Source organism: Phocoena sinus, chromosome 11 (assembly GCF_008692025.1).
Source record: "Phocoena sinus isolate mPhoSin1 chromosome 11, mPhoSin1.pri, whole genome shotgun sequence".
NCBI classification, from domain to species: Eukaryota; Metazoa; Chordata; class Mammalia; order Artiodactyla; family Phocoenidae; genus Phocoena; species Phocoena sinus.
Genome location: NC_045773.1, coordinates 37,557,520 through 37,576,470, shown reverse-complemented (window position 1 = coordinate 37,576,470; position 18,951 = coordinate 37,557,520). Strand labels below are relative to the sequence as shown.

The 18,951-nt window shown below is 39.3% G+C and overlaps 1 protein-coding gene across 8 annotated transcripts in view; it reads left to right on the top strand.

Moving 5' to 3' along the window:
- DOCK3 (dedicator of cytokinesis 3) overlaps positions 1-18,951 on the top strand; it is a 421,452-nt gene that overhangs the window by 196,114 nt on the left and 206,387 nt on the right. For 7 of the 8 annotated variants that reach the window (XM_032648825.1, XM_032648824.1, XM_032648821.1 and 4 more), the window contains exon 6: positions 14,626-14,774. The exons of the other annotated variant lie outside the window; for it this stretch is intronic. In XM_032648825.1, the coding sequence (XP_032504716.1) occupies positions 14,626-14,774 (149 nt within the window). The remainder of the gene's footprint in view (positions 1-14,625; positions 14,775-18,951) is intronic. 8 annotated transcript variants of the gene reach the window in all.

Genomic DNA, 18,951 nt, shown 5'->3' with positions numbered 1-18,951 from the left:
AATTTGTTACAGTATTGCTTCTGCTTTGTGTTTTGCTTTTTGGCTCCAAGGTGTGTGGAATCTTAGCTTCCTGACCAGGGATGGAACGCCACACCCCCTGCATTGGAAGGCAAAGTCTTAACCAATGGACCGCCAGGGAAGTCCTGGAAAAGGGAGTCTTGTTAAGCTGGCCCTACCCTTTGCATCTTGGGGGCACATCCCTCTGGTAAACTGGTGCATATATATAATGGATAAGCAAGGTTCGAGGTTCTAGGCAGGAAAGAACTGGTTTTTCAGCAGTCAGCTATGAAGTAAAGTGGAATTTAAGATTTGAACCAGAAAAAGGTAAAAGCCAGGAACTGCAGCATAAATCACCTATTCAGAATAATCAGAGCCAGTGGAGATTTCATGAAGCCCAGTCTATAGAAGAAGAGGCATTTATACAGCAGAGAGAGATCTGGTTTCATTATGTTATAGAGATGCATGCATCAGACCATCTGACTGTCCTTTGAATATCCTTTGATGATTCATATGACACATCCATTTCCCCTTGTTAGAGTTCACTCCCAAGTGTGCAGCCTTCTGATGTTTTGACTCTTTAGATACAGTGTTGGTAAGGCCAGTGCCAACATCAGGCTGTCTTACTATTTTTCACTGTAGAGTGATAACTTGGCATATTGTTTTGTTTATTATATTTTCTTTTGGAACTTAAGGGGCGGTTGAGATATTTTTATACTCCCTGTTTCATGGCACACTATAGTCATAAGTACATTTAAGCCTCCTCTCTTACACCTTATTTTCCCCTTTATTCTCTTGCTGTTGCTCCTAGTTTGCCTCCACCTTCCTGCTGCTAGAAATAGTACTGTGATAAACATCCTATAAATTTCCTCAGGGACCTATGTGAGAGTTTCTCTGGGATATCACTGGGAGTGGGATTGCAGCATTGTAGAGTATATGCCTATTTAACTTCACCAGATTACTCCCCCAAATTGCTGACTGGGCTGTACTTTCATGATTTTTACAATTCTGTTGGATATAAAAGTGGCATCTTATTGTCATCCTTTGCTTTTTTTCCTTTTTTAAGCTAGCAGTATCGGTGACCATTGCTTTATGTATTTCTTTTTAGGATTTACCTTTTTGTTAATTATTATGCATATCACTTGTCTATTTTTCATTTGGGATTTTTCTTTTTCTTGTTGATTTGTAGCAATCCCTTATAATTATCTTTTTTGGTTGAAGTGTAGTTGATTTATTATATTAGTTTCAGGTGAACAACATAGTGGCTCAGTATATTTATAGATTATACTCCATTCAAAGTTATTATAAAATATTGGTTATATTCCCTGTGTTGTATAATGTATCCTTGTAGCTTATTTATTTAGTACACAGTAGTTTGTACCCCTTAATTCCCTACCGTTATCTTGCCCCTCCCCACTTCCCCCTACCTACTAGTTACCACTCATTTCTTCTCTATATCTGTGAGTCTGTTTCTGTTTTGATATATTCATTTGTGTGTTTATTTTTTTAGATTCCACATATAAGTGATATCATACAGTGTTTGTGTTTCTCTGTCTGACTTATTTTGTGAAGCATAATACCCTCCATGTCCACCCATGTTGTTACAAATGGCAAAATTTCATTTTTTATGGGCAAGTAATATTCCATTGTATATGTACCACATCTTCTTTACCCATTCTTCTGTTGATGGACACTTAGGTTGCTTCCATATCTTGCCTATTGTAAATAATGCTGCTGTGAACATTGGAGTGCATGTATTTTTGAATTAGTGTTTTCATTCTCTTTGGGTATATCACCGGGAGTGGAATTGCTAGGTCGTATGGTAGTTCTATTTTTAGTTTTTTGAGGAAGCTCCATACTGTTTTCCATAGTGGCTGCACCAATTTACATTCCCACCAGTGGTGTACTAGGGTTCCCTTTTCTCCATTCGTTCTCTCCAGCGTTTATCATTTGTAGACTTTTTGATGATGGCCATTCTGACTGGTTGAGGTAGTACTATGCAAAATATATAAACAGCTTATACAAGTCAATAGCAAAAAAAAACAACCCAATTAAAAAATGGACAGAAGGGGCTTCCCTGGTGGCGCAGTGGTTGAGAGTCCGCCTGCCGGTGCAGGGGACCCGGGTTCATGACCTGGTCCAGGAAGATCCCACATGCCACGGAGCGGCTGGGCCCGTGAGCCATGGCCTCTGAGCCTGCGCGTCCAGAGCCTGTGCACCACAATGGGAGAGGCCACAACAGTGAGAGGCCCATGTACCGCCAAAAAAATAATAATAATAATAATGGACAGAAGGCATAAACACATTCTTCCAAAGAAAATATATAGGCACATGAAAAAATGTTCAATAGCATTAATTATTAGAGAAATGCAAATCAAAACCACAATGAGATACCACCTCACACCTGTCAGAATGGCTATCATCAAAAAGGACACAAATAGGGGCTTCCCTGGTGGTGCAGTGGTTAAAAATCCACCTACCAATGCAGGGGATATGGGTTTAAGACCTGGTCTGGAAAGATCCCACATGCCACAGAGCAACTAAGCCCGTGCACCACAAGTACTGAGCCTGTGCTCTAGAGCCTGCGAGCCACAACTACTGAGGCTGTGAGCCACAACTACTGAAGCCCGCGTGCCTAGAGCCCATGCTCCACAACAAGAGAAGCCACCGCAATGAGAAGCCTGCGCACTGCAATGAAGAGTAGCCTCCACTCACCGCAACTAGAGAAAGCCCGCGCACAGCAATGAAGACCCAACACAGCCAAAAAAAACAAAAACAAAAAACACAAATAAGCATTGGCGAGGATGTTTTTTAAGGAATACATACATAGGTAGTTAAAACATGAAAGAATAAAAGGATACAAATCAAGACCATGGTTACCAGGAGGTTGACAAGGATTGTTATTAGGGATGTGCGCATAGTAAGATTCAAGGGCCAAGGCCAGACGTGGTGCCCTGGCAGGGGTGCCATGATCATAGTTTGGAAGCACATTTAGATGACTTGGTGTTGTTTGGTAGCCTAGTCCAGAGAAGAATGTCTGTTGGAGGGAGGGCAAGGAATGTATTGTGGTAATAACTTTACTCAAGAGAACTTACTAGGTTCCAGGTGCAGTTAACCCCTGTAATAACCCTAGATAGATGCTCCTTTTTTTGTTGTTATTGTTAAAAGGATGAGGTAACCAAAGTTACGCAGAGATTAGTAAATTTGCCTGAGGCACTGCAGTTCACAGAGCTGAGATAGAAAACTAAGCATTCTGACTCTAGAGCCAGTACCCTTATCATTATGCTGTATTGTCTTGATATTAAAAAATTATGAACCCCCCAGAGCAAGGGTCAGTAGTAGGAAGGCAGGAGATTGTCTGGATGAATTTCACAGATTGAATGTTTTTAATGGTGTTCAATATAAATTGTAAGAGTGGGGTGGTGGGGTGAAGTAAATTTGTGTTTTTATTTAAAGTTCCCAGCTGTTTTGTTTGTTTATTTCAGTAGGTAAGACTAGAGCAGGCAGGGTTAGGATTTGGCACAGCAAAATCCCTTTATGCCCTTGGAATTACGGCCTTGTGTGAAAGTACTGTTCATGAAGCATCTCTAAATAACTTGGATGCAAATGTGCACCTTCTGCCTTTTCCATTCTTTGCTGAAGCTGGGTGACTCATATTCTGAAGGGGCTTGCTTGGCAGGGTAGCTGCTATCATTTCTGCCCTGTATATACTGTCACCAGAGTGTGGAAGCTGTGAATGGACAGATGCTATGCTGCAGTCAAGAGACAAAGCTTTGTCAAGGGCATTTTTCTGCTGTGGAATGTGTTTCATTTTTCATTCACTCTGGGAGTGAGATATATAAATGATCTAGCTTTTGTGTTGATTCAGCAGGGGATCATTGCACTTGTGCAGGTTTGGCTGCTTTCATTTGTTAATATTTAAGGTAATAAACGGCAGTGAAGGCTGAATTGAGACTGCTTAACTTTGTGACCCAGAGAAACACACTTGGTGTAGGGGATGGGGGAGGGGCTTTTATGTTAGGGGTTATTTAATTTCTTTTTTTTAAAAAAATCAAAGAAATATGTATATATGGGTTTTTAAATAATATATTAAAAATAACTAGGCCTTTAATGAAAAATAGTAGTTTTTGGCCCTATCTCTTCCATTCCTGATTTCTGTTCCATACTTATTTTATTCAGTCCTTTTAGCTATTTCTTCTAATATTTCATATTTCTAAATAATATTCTTTTAATGTACATCTTGATTTTTTCTATTTTAGATGTCATTTAATGATTTCTTATTATAGAAGATAATTAAGCTCTGAATGTTCTTCTCCATACACGTATACTCTTTCCCTCTTCCAGTACTTCCAAAATAGTTATATCACCTTTTGTTTTTGGTTAAGTCAATATGCAGTTGCTAGTATGTCTGTGTAATTACTTTTACTTCTGAGCCATATAGTGAATTAAAGTTACATTTCCTTTCTTTCTTGTGTAACTTTGTTTTTTTATATTAATAATGGTTTCTCTTTTCATTTGTTTTGTTTTCTCAGTTTTCCTTCTCCTAGACTTCTGGCAGAAATGAAAATCTTCTTTGAGTATATTCAAATACTTTAGGTATTTTATAAGTTTAATTTTTTTTCCCAGTGACATCCTGTATGGAGCCCTCTAACCTCCTGTGTTAGCCAGACAATTTTCTTTGCCCCCTCCCATGTCCCTTTGTCTCCTGGGTTAAACCAGTGTCACCTTAATTCTTGGTTTACTTCCTCATTTGATTAATTACTTTCTCAATAATTTCCTGAGAAAAATGTGTAGGAGAAATTTTTTTGATATTTTGCATACTTGAAATGTCTTTAGACTACCATTACCTTGATAGTTAGTTTAGCTTGATATAAAATTCTTGGTTACAAATAAAGTACAGAAGTTTTAAAGTATTGCTTCATTATTTTCTAGCTTCCAGTGTTGTTATTGAGAAGTCCAATGTCATTCTAGTCTTTTATTGACAAGTTGTTTTCATGAAAGATTTTAGGATGGTCTCTTTGTCCCCAGTGGTCTGCAGTTTTACAGCAATGTGTCTTACATGGGCTTTTTTTGTTTTTTCCTGTTGATTATGCTGGCTCCCCAGTGAGTTCTATCATCCTGAAAACTCATTTCCTTCAGTTCTGGGATATTTATTGTATTACTTCGTTTGCAGTTTCTTCCTCTCTGTTTTCACAGTTTTTTCTTCCTAGAACTCTTTTATTAGAATTGGACATCCTGGAATGATTCACCAGTTTTCTTATATTTTCTCACCCATTTATCCATTGTATTATGTTTTTTGTTTTACTCTGGCAGAATCCCTCAAAGTTCTATTCTATCATTATTACTGAATTTTGTTTTAAATTACAGCTATCTTCTTTCTGCCTTCTGAAAGCTTTTCTGGGCTCTGGATCTCTTTCTCCTGTGTTATATCCTGTTCTTTTTTTTCAGGGATGTACTATAATGTTTATACTCTCATGAATGTTAATTATTATTTCTTTGGAATCTTCTTTTATTCCTGGAATTGTTTCTGTTTCCTCCAATTTCCATTTTTCTGATTGGTTTAGGTCTCATTCCTTCATGTTGGAAGCTTTATTCATTATATGGTATTCTTTTCCATTCATATTTAAGAATGATGCATTAAAAATTTGACAGAAAGCTCTGTGAATGGGGCTAGTTTTTACCGACTGGCGGATATTACTGTACAGTGATCAGAAGAGAGCCTGGCTTCTCATGGGAGAAGGAGAGCAACTGTCAATATTTCTGGGTCTTTTCCCCTGGCTGAATTTTCCCAGTGAGGAATCCTTCATTCTCCTTCCTAGGAAGGCAAAAGTCTGGCTATCAACTTCGGGAGCTCAATGTGGGAAGGGCACCAAGGGCATCATTTATTACATAGTCTTTGACTTAATTTCCCTGTTTTAACATCATCAGCTCTGTTTGGTGCCCTGCAGTAGTTTAGACTCTGTTTTAACCTCTGTAGAGAGTAAAACTATCATGTGGAAAAAGCCTGGCAGAATAGAGTAGGGGTGATTATCTGAAGGTCTTAAAGCCTTTTAAAAGACTTTTAACCAGTTCTCCTGTTTCCATTTCCCAAGCTCATGCACCAGACCTACCGCACTGGCACATGCACATATACATCTTCAGAGGTTCTTGGTACCTCCAGAGCCTGAGCCTTTCTGCACATAATGGGCTTCATTCTTATAGATTTCCTTCCTCTCCCCACCCCTCCGATCTCGGAGAGATAGCAGTGAATGGTCCTGAAGAGAGATCTTAGTTCCCTGCCCAGGAATTGAACCTGGGTAGCCTGGATGAAAACCAGGAATCCTAGCCATCAGATCACCAGGGGCTAGAGGCTAGAAGCAAAGTGGCCCTGACTCTTACCCCGTTTGAAAAATGAATTTCTCAAGTAGGCAAAAACTGTAAAAAAAAAAAAAAAAAAGGTACAAAGTTTATTATTAGAGACACAGCATAACATGTGGGAGAGCACACAGACAGGCAGTTTGTTTATTTAAGGCAGAAGCAAGGCAGAAATACACACCCGGAGAAAAAGTGTATGGGCGTCCTCTCTAATGAGGAGGAGTGCAGTAAAGAGGTGATTTAAATCACTTATATAGAACAGTTCTTCTGAGTCTTTATTTACCTTTGGTCGGTTATCTTGTTTCTTTCTTCACACCTGACCGGTCCTAGGACCCTCCCCAACATGTGTGCACAACTTTTTGCTAAGATGGAGTCCACCGCAGAGGTCTGTGGGGGTATGTCCACACTTATTATGGGGTGGCGCTCCCTCCCTTTTTGACACCCAAGGAGCCTTCCTGCGCATGTGCAGACACGGAAGTTTTTCTTGACCTCAGGAGTGGTCATCTTATCTCTTTACTTCAGCAAGCTCAGCTCTTGCCACTAACTTTGTCCTTGGAGTGTCTAGGGAAAACAAAGCTTCAGTTTTACTCCACTTGACAAACACCAGCTGTTCAGCCCAGGGTGAACGGGTGTGTATTTCTGCCTACTACTAAGCCACCGGGCTTAGTTTTCAGTCTTTTATTTTGGCCCAGTTATCTACTTTCCAGCTTTCAACTTTAACATTTGGAGGAGGGGGTAATTGGGGCTGGTTTCTTATTGGTCTCTGTATCTAAAAAGAGGTATCTAGGGGAGACAGATTAAATGCTGCCTTTAAGTAGAGCTTTGTTCAGTCTTGTGTAGAAGGGCTCTGAGCCTGAGAATGCCTCAGCTGTCCACAGCCCACTGTTAGGTAAGTTCACTGTGTTCAGAATCGTGAATGGGTGCCCTTGACATCAGCAGCTGGAGCTTCCATTTTTCATATCACTGATATTTTACTTACCTTTCAGTTAGCTTTGATCCCTTCTTAGCAAGATCCTTATCTGCTCTAGGGAAAGAATATGATAGGCTTACTTAAACTAAGACTTTTAAGTCTTAACTCTCCTGTAGATATTTGTGTTGTAAAAGAGGATTGAAGCTATAAGTGGTATTATTTTGGTTATTAACAAGTCTGTGAGAGAGGATGTGTTTGGGTTCCTCACTGGCGTGAGGAAGACATGTAGGCCTGTGAGAGGTGGAGGAGTAAATATGTATGTCAAGCAAAGTGAGTATATAGACACACCTCCATATTAGTGAGGAGTTTTAAAAGAATTTCCACATTACTTATTTGCATTCTTATTTCTTGAAATTATATGCTTGAAGATCTGTGTGAAATGGGTTAGATTTACATCTCTTGTTTCACAGAAATTTCTCTTTTGAAAATCAGTTTCAAGCCTTGGCCAACTAAGTTGTTGAACAACCTAAAATGAAAGTTTAAATTCTTGGGCTTAAAGATATTTTTGGCAGAAAGTTCATTAAAATTGCAAGCACTGCAGTTTAGATATTTTTTGTATTATACTGGGATGAGTGCTAGAGCTTTGGTATATAATATAAATATTTCAAATAGGGTTAGTTTACTTCACAGTAAGACACTTGATTATTAATAGCAATTAAAGAAATACTGGAGAAGTTTGAATATATCTGGGTTCTTAATGGTTAATCTTTTAGCAAGAAATAAAAGGAGTAAATAAAAGAATGTTCAAAAGTAAAAGGTAAAATGAAGAGAGATCTGGGAATCATCCCTTAACAACTTAAACTTGAGATGCAATGTTTAATTTCCATTAAATTGATTTTGACCCAAAGTTTTTAGTACTATGGCTCTCTTTGATGAAAGCCGTACTTTTGATGTAATTTTCTTTAAATTAGATTTTATAATCTTATATTAGCATATGTTAAACAATCTTTATGCATATATAGTTTCAAAATAAAGTTAGTGTGTTTATGATGGATATTCTACAACTTTACTCATTTACTGACCCAGAGGCATCATTGCAGCACAATCTTTCTTGCAACACTGAGTTACAAGCAGTTTAGTAAAAATAATTTTTAAATCTGGCGTATTTCTGCAGAGCTCCGGAATTCTTTCACAATGATAAGGCAAATTCTATCTGGCTTATGCTGGCAAAGTAGTTTAATTATTCTAAATGTATCATTTCTACTGATTCTTTGGTATACTTTCCAAATTCTGTGACCATTCTTGACAAATATTAGACAAATATTAGAGCTTTTGGAGAGGCTAAATGTGTTGCTAAGATTTCTTTTTCCTCGTCTTAAAAAAATTTTTTTTTAATCTTTTTATTTTTTTTTAAATTTCTGACAGCGTTGGGTCTTTGGTGCATGCGGGCTTTCTCTAGTTGCGGTGAGCGGGGGCTACTCTTCATTGCTGTGTGCGGGCTCCTCATTGTGGTGGCTTCTCTTGTTGTGGTGGACGGGCTCTAGGCACATGGGCTTCAGTAGTTGTGGCGCATGGGCTTAGTTGCTCCACGGCATGTGGGATCTTTCTGGACCAGGGCTTGAACCCGTGTTCCCTGCATTGGCAGGCGGATTCCTAAAGCACTGCACCACCAGGGAAGCCCAAACTTTTTCATTATTGTATTTGTTATGGTGATCTGTGATCAGTAATCTTTGTTACTACTGTTACTCACTGAAGGCTCAGATGATGGTTAGCATTTTTTTAGCAATAAAATATTTTTCATTGAGGTATATACATTGTTTCTTTAGACATAATGCTATTGCACATTTAATAGACTACAGAATAGTGTAAAGATAACTTTTATATGCACTGGGAAACCAAAAAATTTGTGCAGCTCTCTTTATTGCAGTATTCACTTTATTGTGGTCATCTGGAACCAAACCCGCAATATCTCTTAGGTATCCCTCATATACTGTTATTTTGATCGACTAAGGAGTAGGTTTCTCAGTAGAAAAGGATTTTTCAGCCTGAGTGGGGTATTTAGCTGTCCTGTGGCATCAAGTGCTCTTAGGTAAATTGTGTGCTCTGGAGCCAGTCTCCGATATTGTTCAGGTTGAATGGTGTGTGTTCTCTTCTGCTAACAAACCCAAGAGTACCATGTGGTGTCAGAGCAGTGCTGGTGGAGCCTCTAGGGCTAGGACCTCTGGTCAAAGAGACCATTAGGTTGGTCTGGAAAAAGAAATTAGCACCACATTGATTATAATAGTAGTGCTGCTTTCTGATGGTATCCATTTCATTCTTAGTGCGGGGTTAGTATTCCCAGCTTTATATAATTAGGAACAGTAACTGATTTTCTATTGGAAAAAAATACTGTACAGTTGTTCTGGTTATCTACATAACAAACTACCCCAAAGCTTTGTGGCTTAAAACAACTGTTTAGGGCTTCCCTGGTGGCGCAGTGGTTGAGAGTCCGCCTGCCGATGCAGGGGACACGGGTTCGTGCCCCGGTCGGGGAAGATCCCACATGCCGTGGAGAGGCTGGGCCTGTGAGCCATGGCCATTGAGCCCGTGCATCCGGAGCCTGTGCTCCGCAACGGGAGAGGCCACAGCGGTGAGAGGCCCGCGTACCGCAAAAAAAACACAAAAAAATCCACTGTTTATTATATTTCATCCTTCTCTGGGTAGAGTGAGCTCAGCCGGGCAGTTCCACATAGGGTTTCTCATTCTGTTGCAGTCAGATATTGGCAGAAGCTGTAGTCTTCTGACAGTGTGGCTCGGCTGGATGTGGCATCTAACATGCATCACTCACACAGCTGGGACTGCTTAATGGAGTGTCTCCTTGTGGCCTCTCCACGTAGTTTGGGCTTTTCGCCACAAGCCCACGTAGTTTGGGCTTTTCACAGCTGGATTCTGAGAGGGAACCTCCCAAGAGCATGTATTCTAAGAGACAGGAAGCAGAAGCTGCCAGACTAGTTAAGGGCTATGCCTAGAACTAGCTCAGCTCACTACTGTAATGTTTGATTGGTCAGAGCAGTCTCAGAGCCTGCCCAGGTTTAAGGCTGTAAAGAAGTAGGTTCCAGGGAAGTCCCTGTTGGTCCAGTGGTTAGGACTCTTAAGCTTCACTTTGGTGGCCTGGGTTCAGTCCCTGGTTGGGGAATTAAGATCCCCCTAGCTTCAAGGCAGGGGGAAAAAAAAAAAAAAAGGAAAGAAAGAAAGAAATAGGTTCCAGTTCATACCAGGGGAGTGTCAGATTCACATTTTTGCAGAAGAGCTCTTGGGATGGGAGATATTGTTGTCATGTTTGGAAAATACAATCTGTTAGAAACTCTTGACTAAAAAAAATAAATAACTAATGCCTTGAAAGAGTATATTAGTATATTCTTGCATTGCTATTGTATGTGTGTGTGCATGTTATTACATAGATATTGTATGTATGTGAGTATATGTTATGTGTGTGCATGTATATATGCATACACACATGTATACACATACATATATATGTGATATTTCAGTATCAATAGGCTTCATTATATGTAGCTTTAAAAAAGACACAAAACTGCACTTTTAATTAGTGTTCACAAATCTCAAAACCATCTAACAGTTGAACTATCTTTCCCCTGATTTGTGTTACCACTCTCCATGAGACTTTTTAATGTCTTTTCCTCTGTTTTCAAACCTCTAACACCCTCTTCCACTGTACTCACTCTCAGCTGATGACTTTGCTTTTTATTTCCTTGGCAATAAAGCAGCCAGAGGAAAAATTTAGTTCTATCACCAAGTCTCCCAACTGTCTGTGTCATTACTCAGTTCTTTGCCCTTCCTCTCTGTGACAATAGAGTATCCTGGTTAAGCGAAACCTCCCCCCCTCCACCTTTTAACCTGGGACCCATCTCTTCTTGACTACTTAAGGATTTAACACCTGCATCATCAAATTTTCCCTTCTACTAGATTATTCTCTTCCGTATACAAATAGCCTAAAATTTTGTTTCATTAAAAAAAAAAAAACCCTCCCTCCATAGCACAACCCTGTTTTGCTATATTTCTCTGCTTCCAGTTACTGAAAGTTCTACAAAAGAGTTGTCTATGCTCTGTCTCCATTCCCTCCTTTCCCATTACTCTTGAACTCACTCCACCCATTCCATCAGTGCTCAGTGATGGCCACCACAGTGCCAAATCCAGTGACCAGTTCTCAGTCTATATTTTATTTAACCTCTCAGTGCATTTAACAAAGTTCTCCTTAAACCCTGTTTTCAGTACTCTCTTGCTTTTCCTCTCACTTCACTGCTTACTTCTCAGTTTCCTTTGCTAGATTCTCCTCACTTTCCTGACCTCTAAATGTTGAAACTCGGTGTCAAACTTAGCGTGTCCTAATTGAACCTTGTTTCCCTCTTCCAGACATGCTTCTCAGGTTAGGAAAAAGAATGATCCTTGTTTCCATTCATATCTCACATCTAATCTATCAGCAGACCTTGACAGCTCTAACTACAAAACATGTCAAAATTCCAAACTCTGAAATGTTTACCTTTACCATTCTTACCTTTGTCCGGTCAACCATCATCATGTGGATTGTTGCAATAAATAGTTTCCTGACTGGAACCCCCACGGTCCTCTTTGCCTTTTCATGATTTATTTTCAACAGAGCACTCAGAGTAATGCTTTCAAGAGTTATGTCATATCACATCACTCTTCTATTCCAAATCTCCAGTGGCTTCTCATCTTGCTGGGAGTAAAACCTAAAGACCTTAACATAATTTACAAAGGCCCTGCCTAATCTGGTCTGTGTTGCCTCTCTGCATCATCACCACTTTCCCCCTTGTTCACTTTGCTCCAGGTGCGCTGACTTCTTTACTCTCTGTGAATATGCCAAGTTCACTTCCACATTGAGGCATTTGCTCTTGCTGTTTCTCATGCCTATAAAATTTCCCCAGTTTTCCTAAATGCTGTCACTTTATTTCATTCAGGTTTCTACTTAAAGTTCGGCTCACAAGGAAGCCTTTCCCTGACCATTCTACCTGAAGCAGTAACTTCTCCTACTCCTCAGCCAATGCACCGTTGGCCACCCACTGTCCCTATCCTGCTTTAATTTTTCTTCTTAGAATTTTCACCACCATTATGTATTTGTGTATGGTCTATCTCTGCTCTCTAGAATGAAAGCACCATGAGAGTAGGGACTTTTTTGTGTGTGTGTGGTACGCGGACCTCTTACTGTTGTGGCCTCTCCTTTTGCGGAGCACAGGCTCTGGACGTGCAGGCTCAGCAGCCATGGCTCACGGGCCTAGCCGATCCGCGTCATGTGGGATCCTCCTGGACCGGGGCACGAGCCCATGTCCCCTGCATCGGCAGGCGGACTCTCAACCACTGTGCCACCAGGGAAGCCCAAGAGAGTAGGGACTTTTGATCACAACGAAGTAATAGCACTCAGCAGGTGCTCCATAAGCATTTGTTAATTGAATGAATAAATCAATGCTTGTATATGTATGTAGTGGATTGTTGTGTATGGCTTGATGGGAAAATAATAATCCTAACTTTCTATTTTAAACTTAGACAGGTGGCCCTGATTTATCATAAAGAAATGCATGTGCTGGAAACAAACACTACATTGCCTTTATTGCTTATCTCAAGATCTCAATTTTGCAGATGTAATTTGCTTAGGCTTTGTTGCATTTGAACTGGCAAGAATTTGAGTTCTGCCCATCTGCCAGCATTGTGTACCATCAAGGTGCTTAAGTTTTCTTCATATGTTCATTGAGTGAAGAAAGAACAGCTTGATGTAGTTAGAGTGCATGATTTCTAATGTCTTCTAGTTAAAAATAATTTCTCTTGGGCTTCCCTGGTGGCGCAGTGGTTGAGAGTCCACCTGCCGATGCAGGGGACACGGGTTCGTGCCCCAATCCGGGAGGATCCCACATGCCGTGGAGCGGCTGGGCCCGTGAGCCATGGCCGCTGAGCCTGTAGGTCCAGAGCCTGTGCTCTGCAGTGGGAGAGGCCACAACAGTGAGAGGCCCGCGTACCACCAAATATAATAATAATAATTTCTCTTTAAGATGGACCTTTAAAAATCTAATGCTCTAGTGCTCCATTAGATGATTTCTAAGTAGTGTGATGTTCCAAACATTTTAATCATAAGCTCAGAGCCACTTAAAAACATTAGCTGATTCTACTGATTTGTAATTTACTTCATAATTATAATTTTATTTACAGTCACTTGAATCCAGCTTATTTTGACAAGTGTCTTTTTAGGGGAAATCCAGATAGAGATTTTACTAAGACTATGGTAAAGATTGATCTGTCTTTAAAAGCATTCTTATAGATTAGTTACATTCCAAGAGTTTTAATTATCATATAAAATTGTGCTTCTCTATAATAAAAACAGAAACCGAAAGATTCCAAAATCAAGATTTCACTTGTGAGCAAATAGAACTTTAGTTCTTAAACCTATATTCTTTAGTAAAGATGCTTATTTTTGTTAAGCATCTACTGTCATGGCATTTACATTTTTTACTTGTTAAAACCACTGTGATGTCCATAATTGTTTCCATTTAACTCTTATAAAGGTGATGCTTTGTTTTTTTTTAACATCTTTATTGGAGTATAATTGCTTTACAATGGTGTGTTAGTTTCTTCTTTTTAACAAAGTAAATCAGTTATACATATACATATGTTCCCATATCTCTTCCCTCTTGAGTCTCCCTCCCTCCCACCCTCCCTATCCCACCCCTCTAGGTGGTCACAAACCACCGAGCTATGCCGCTTTTCACTGAACTGAAAAGAGTAGAACTCTATGACACTAGGGACACATACTGTTTTCAAAAGCTAATTAAAGCTAGATGAGGCCTGGAAACCTGGAATGAATCTCACTCCAGAGACTGTAGCTTTATGTTGAAACAGTTCTTTAAAATAGGGCAAGTGATTCTCTCTCTGCCTACCCCAACTTGAGTATCCTTCCTGGAGAAACCAGGGATGTTGCTGGATGGTTGAAATCTTTGTCATACATAGTAGCTTCTGTCAGAGAAAACCACTCTAGGCTCCTGTGTTTCTTTTGGTTCTGATTAAGTTTAGTAACTTACTGGAAAATTAATAGTCCAGGATAGAGTAGAGATAGACAGATGGTACTTTGCATAAGCCAGATCAATTATGTTGTTAGATGTCACTTTATAGAGATTTTTAGACAGTAGGAACTAAGGACTTTGGTTTAAGATTCTTAAATAAGCCTCTCTTTACATTGCCTGTTTTTAGAGGTTCAGAGAAATGAGCACTTTTCATAGTTTAACTATTTCTCTTTTTTTTTTTCATTCCCTTTCCATATCCCTTTTTTATTTCACCCAACACCAAAAATGCCCTTTCAGAAACATAAAGTAGATCTTTTCTACAAGCTACGCCATGTGATGAATGAACTTATTGACCTTCGAAGGCAGCTCCTGTCTGGTCACCTGACTCAGGATCAGGTGCGGGAGGTTAAGCGGCACATCACCGTGCGCCTGGACTGGGGCAATGAGTAAGTATGAATGTCATTTGGGCATCTCTCAGTTTCATTTATGATAACTCAGTCCTCATAGAATTGTACCTGATCAAAGCTTATCTTTAGGGATTAAAGACATTGTTGTATTCTCCACTAAGCTTTGATCATTTTTACAATGAGTAGCCGTTTCTTTCAGTTTATAGCAAAGGACGTTCACTGGTTCTACTCATTGAAACTCTCTCAGCCTCTATTTTCACTTCCAGAAAATTAAATAATTGGACTACATTAGCCTCTGGGGTTTCTTCCATCTCAAATTCCTTGATTCTAAACCTCAGTAATCAGAATACTCTTTTTTTTTTTTTTTTGCGGTACGCGGGCCTCTCACTGTTGTGGCCTCTCCCGCTGCGGAGCACAGGCTCTGGACGCGCAGGCTAAGTGGCCATGGCTCATGGGCCCAGCCGCTCCGCGGCATGTGGGATCTTCCCGGACCAGGGCTCGAACCCATGTCCCCTGCATCGGCAGGCAGACTCTCAACCACTGCACCACCAGGGAAGCCCCAGAATACTGTTTAGTTTCATCTCTTAGTACCTTTGAATTTGGTGTCCTTTACATTTTATAGCCATATAATGAATCCGAATAAGTATATACTACAAATGGGAACTGTCTACATCTGTACATCAGAATATTCTTAACTAATTCATCATTCAGAAATAGTCCTGTATTTATGCAGTGGGTATGACTATTTACTATTGCCATACAAGTAAAATTATAAGACTTTGGCATGGGAAGCTGGAGTAGATAGTACTCAGATTTTATTTCTTCGTAGATTTAATAATTGATATGATTTTCAAATGCTTTTGCCTCATTCTCTTAAAATCGGGTCCATTGAACTTTGAAGTGACGAGGTTGCTTCCTATTTAAGATATACGTTTACCTTAAGTATATTTTAGAACAAGTCTTTAGCTCCTCTCCCCCTCAAGACATCATTGAAATGATAAAAAATAAAAAGTGGGAGGAGTGCAGCAGTAAATGGGATATGTGAACCCATTTCCAGAAGCTGAAAAGTAGATGGAGGATTAGTAACAGAAGAAGAAGCCTGTAATGTATGGAGGAAACTTTAGCTAATGAAGGAGTTGGTCTGCCTTGCAGCTGCTAGAATCATGGGAGAAAGGGAGTGTGCCCTGGAGCTTAACAAAAGGAAGTGCTTAAAAGTATGTAAAGTAATAATTCACTACTTTTGCTACCATGAGTAGCAAACCTGGCAGCCAGGTGTTTCCCTTTCAGATAGACAAATACAAAGACCAATTGCCTAGGCGGAAACTGGGCAACAAAAGTTTGAACTGGGACTTTATTGCAAAGCCCTCCATATTGAGGCATTTAAGGGTTTCAAAGTGTAATGAACAAATCCCTTCCACTTACCAGAAAGAAAGCTTGCTAGCCACCCACCCATGTACAAAAAACTCTTCACATTTCTAGTGCCTTTTAAATTTGAATGGACAGTCAAGTATTACCAAGTATTTGAAGAAATCCTTTCACAGGGAAGAGAGGGAGACCAGGATAAACAAAATACCTGGCCCTAGAGAGAGTGAAGATTAGTAAAGAACTTTAAAGATCTCTGAGTATCCTTCAAGAGAATCAAGAAGATTCATTATGCATTATAAAATGCTACGAAAAAGGAATGGAGAGTAGGATTTCAAAAAAGAATTTAGGTGGAGAACAGGAAGATAATTTTATGTCATCTCTAGGAAAATAAAACAAAAAGATGGGAAATGGTTGAGGAAAAAACAACAGTACAGAGATTCAATCTAGGGGATCCAACATCAGACGTTATATTTCCAGGAAAAGAACAAAGGCAATAAAGAGGAAATTCTAAAAAAATGATAGAAGAGAATTTCCAAGAGCCAAAGAGCAGGTGACTTAAGATTGGAAGAGTCCATCAAATACCTAGTATAATGAATGGAGAAGAAAAACCAAAACCTACAGTGAGGCACACTAAGATATTTCAATATTTGGGGCTGAAGAGAAGATCCTAAAAGTTTATCAGACAGAAAAACAGGTCTTCTTACAAAAGAATAAGATTCACACCAGCCTCAAAAGTTTTATCAGTAACACTGGATGCTAGAATATAATGAAGTAATATCTTCAAATTTCTGTTGGGAAATGATTTGCCACCCAGAATTTTATAAACAACCAAACTATATAGTCAAGTGTAAGGGCCAAATAAAGCCCTTTTAAAGTATTCAAGGATGCAGAAGTTAACCTGTCATGGCTCCTTTCTTAAGAAGAGACTTGAGAATATGTTCTTCCAGAAATAGAAGAGTAAATCAGGAAAGAGGAAACACGGGATCTAATAAACAATGAATCCAACCCAGAGCGGTACTGTTCAGTAGAAAAGAAAAAAGAATAACTCTACATTAGTTATTTGTGACACCATCCTATCCTTGTTTGTTTCATTAAATTACAACGTCTCTTGACTGTTAATAGCATTGCTTGGCACACACCACAGACTCCTTGTATGATATAACATGAATTCAGATGTACGATAGATCAGGCAGTGTTCTTTAAATCTAACTTTGGGCAGTAAAAATCTTAGCAAAATGTAGTATGTTAACTTACAGTATAGCTACTGATCCTGTCTCCTCAGCTCCAAACAGTACTATATGGTATCATTGTACTTATTTTTAAAAATCAATAATGGTAGTAATTTGCAAACATAGCATCACTATGTGCCAAGCAAATTGTTACTCTTGAACTGATGACGCTAATAGTTGCATAAATCATTATGTTGCAGTTTAACTGCACTATACATACCAGTAAATGAACAAGAGAAATATTTTAGAAATATCAATACCTCTTTATGATAAAAGTTAGAAAACACCAATCAGATTTTGCAGTCAAATCTGAAAACTTAAAGATGATAGCTTGGAAAAAAGTTCAAATTATATTTGAAAAAGGCAAAGAACATTATAAATACCTGTCAGTAAAGTACAGAGCTGTTCCACCTTCATTAATAACTTTTTCTCAACAAAGTATGTATGTGCTTGTGTGTGTGTAGGGAGAGTATTTATATGTTCATTTTGATAAACAATATAAACCAGAAACATAGTTCCATTTCCCCCCCACCCCACTTTTTTCCCTTCTCCCTCCTTTCTCGAAACCCTGATCCTTCTCTCCTGGTGCTTCTGTATCTTCTTTCCTTCTTTCTCCCTTCCCTTCCACTTCTTTCTTTCCCCATTTCTTCTTCTTTCCATTTTCCCCTTTACTCCCAGTGGAAAATACAGTCACTTAAAAACTTAAATGAGAACTTTGTAGGTCTACTATTACTAAAGGAAAAAGACGTATTGCCTCCCAAACCAATAGGACAATTATCTTTGGTTCTCACTCGAAGTAACCCTTTTAAAAATGTTCCTTCTTAATTTGAAAGAAGGGATGGTGTACTGCAAAAGTAAAGTCATTTCGTATCAATAGGTTAGATATAGGAGACTGCTCCATGCAACAGCTGGGCACTGATAACCGTATCCATTCTTCCCATTGTATGCCCTCATAATTCCACTCTTGTTGTTCCACGACACTTTTATAAATGCCATAAAATATTGATAAGCTTAGCATATGCTGGCATGTTTTGGGTGCACAATCAATATTTTCTGAATGTATTTTTACGTTGTAATTGATGTAATTAAATATTAATCCTATGTAATTTTAAACTTTATGCCTTTTTCTTTAGATTCTTAGACTTTATAGCTCTGCCTTTTCAAAACCTATTTCAGACACTGTTAATAACAGCTATTAATAGTTTATTGAGTACATCTACCTGTATCACTGTGGCAAGTACATGGTCTAACTTATCTGCACTGTTATAATGAAATGCGATTATGCTCTTCCAAGACAAGAGCTCTGTTTTACCTAATGAGGAAACTCATAAAAAGGCTCAGAAGAACCTTTTCCAATGTTGCATAGTGAGTGGTAGAACTGGTGTTTGTACCCAGAACTGATGCCAAAGCACATATAGTTTATGTAGGACCTTACTATCTTTATGATCATTTTTTTTTTTTTTTCTTTGCGGTACGCGGGCCTCTCACTGTTGTGGCCTCTCCCGTCGCGGAGTACAGGCTCCGGACGCGCAGGCTCAGCAGCCATGGCTCACGGGCCCAGCCACTCCGCGGCATGTGGGATCCTCCCGGACCGGGTCACAAACCCGTGTCCCCTGCATCGG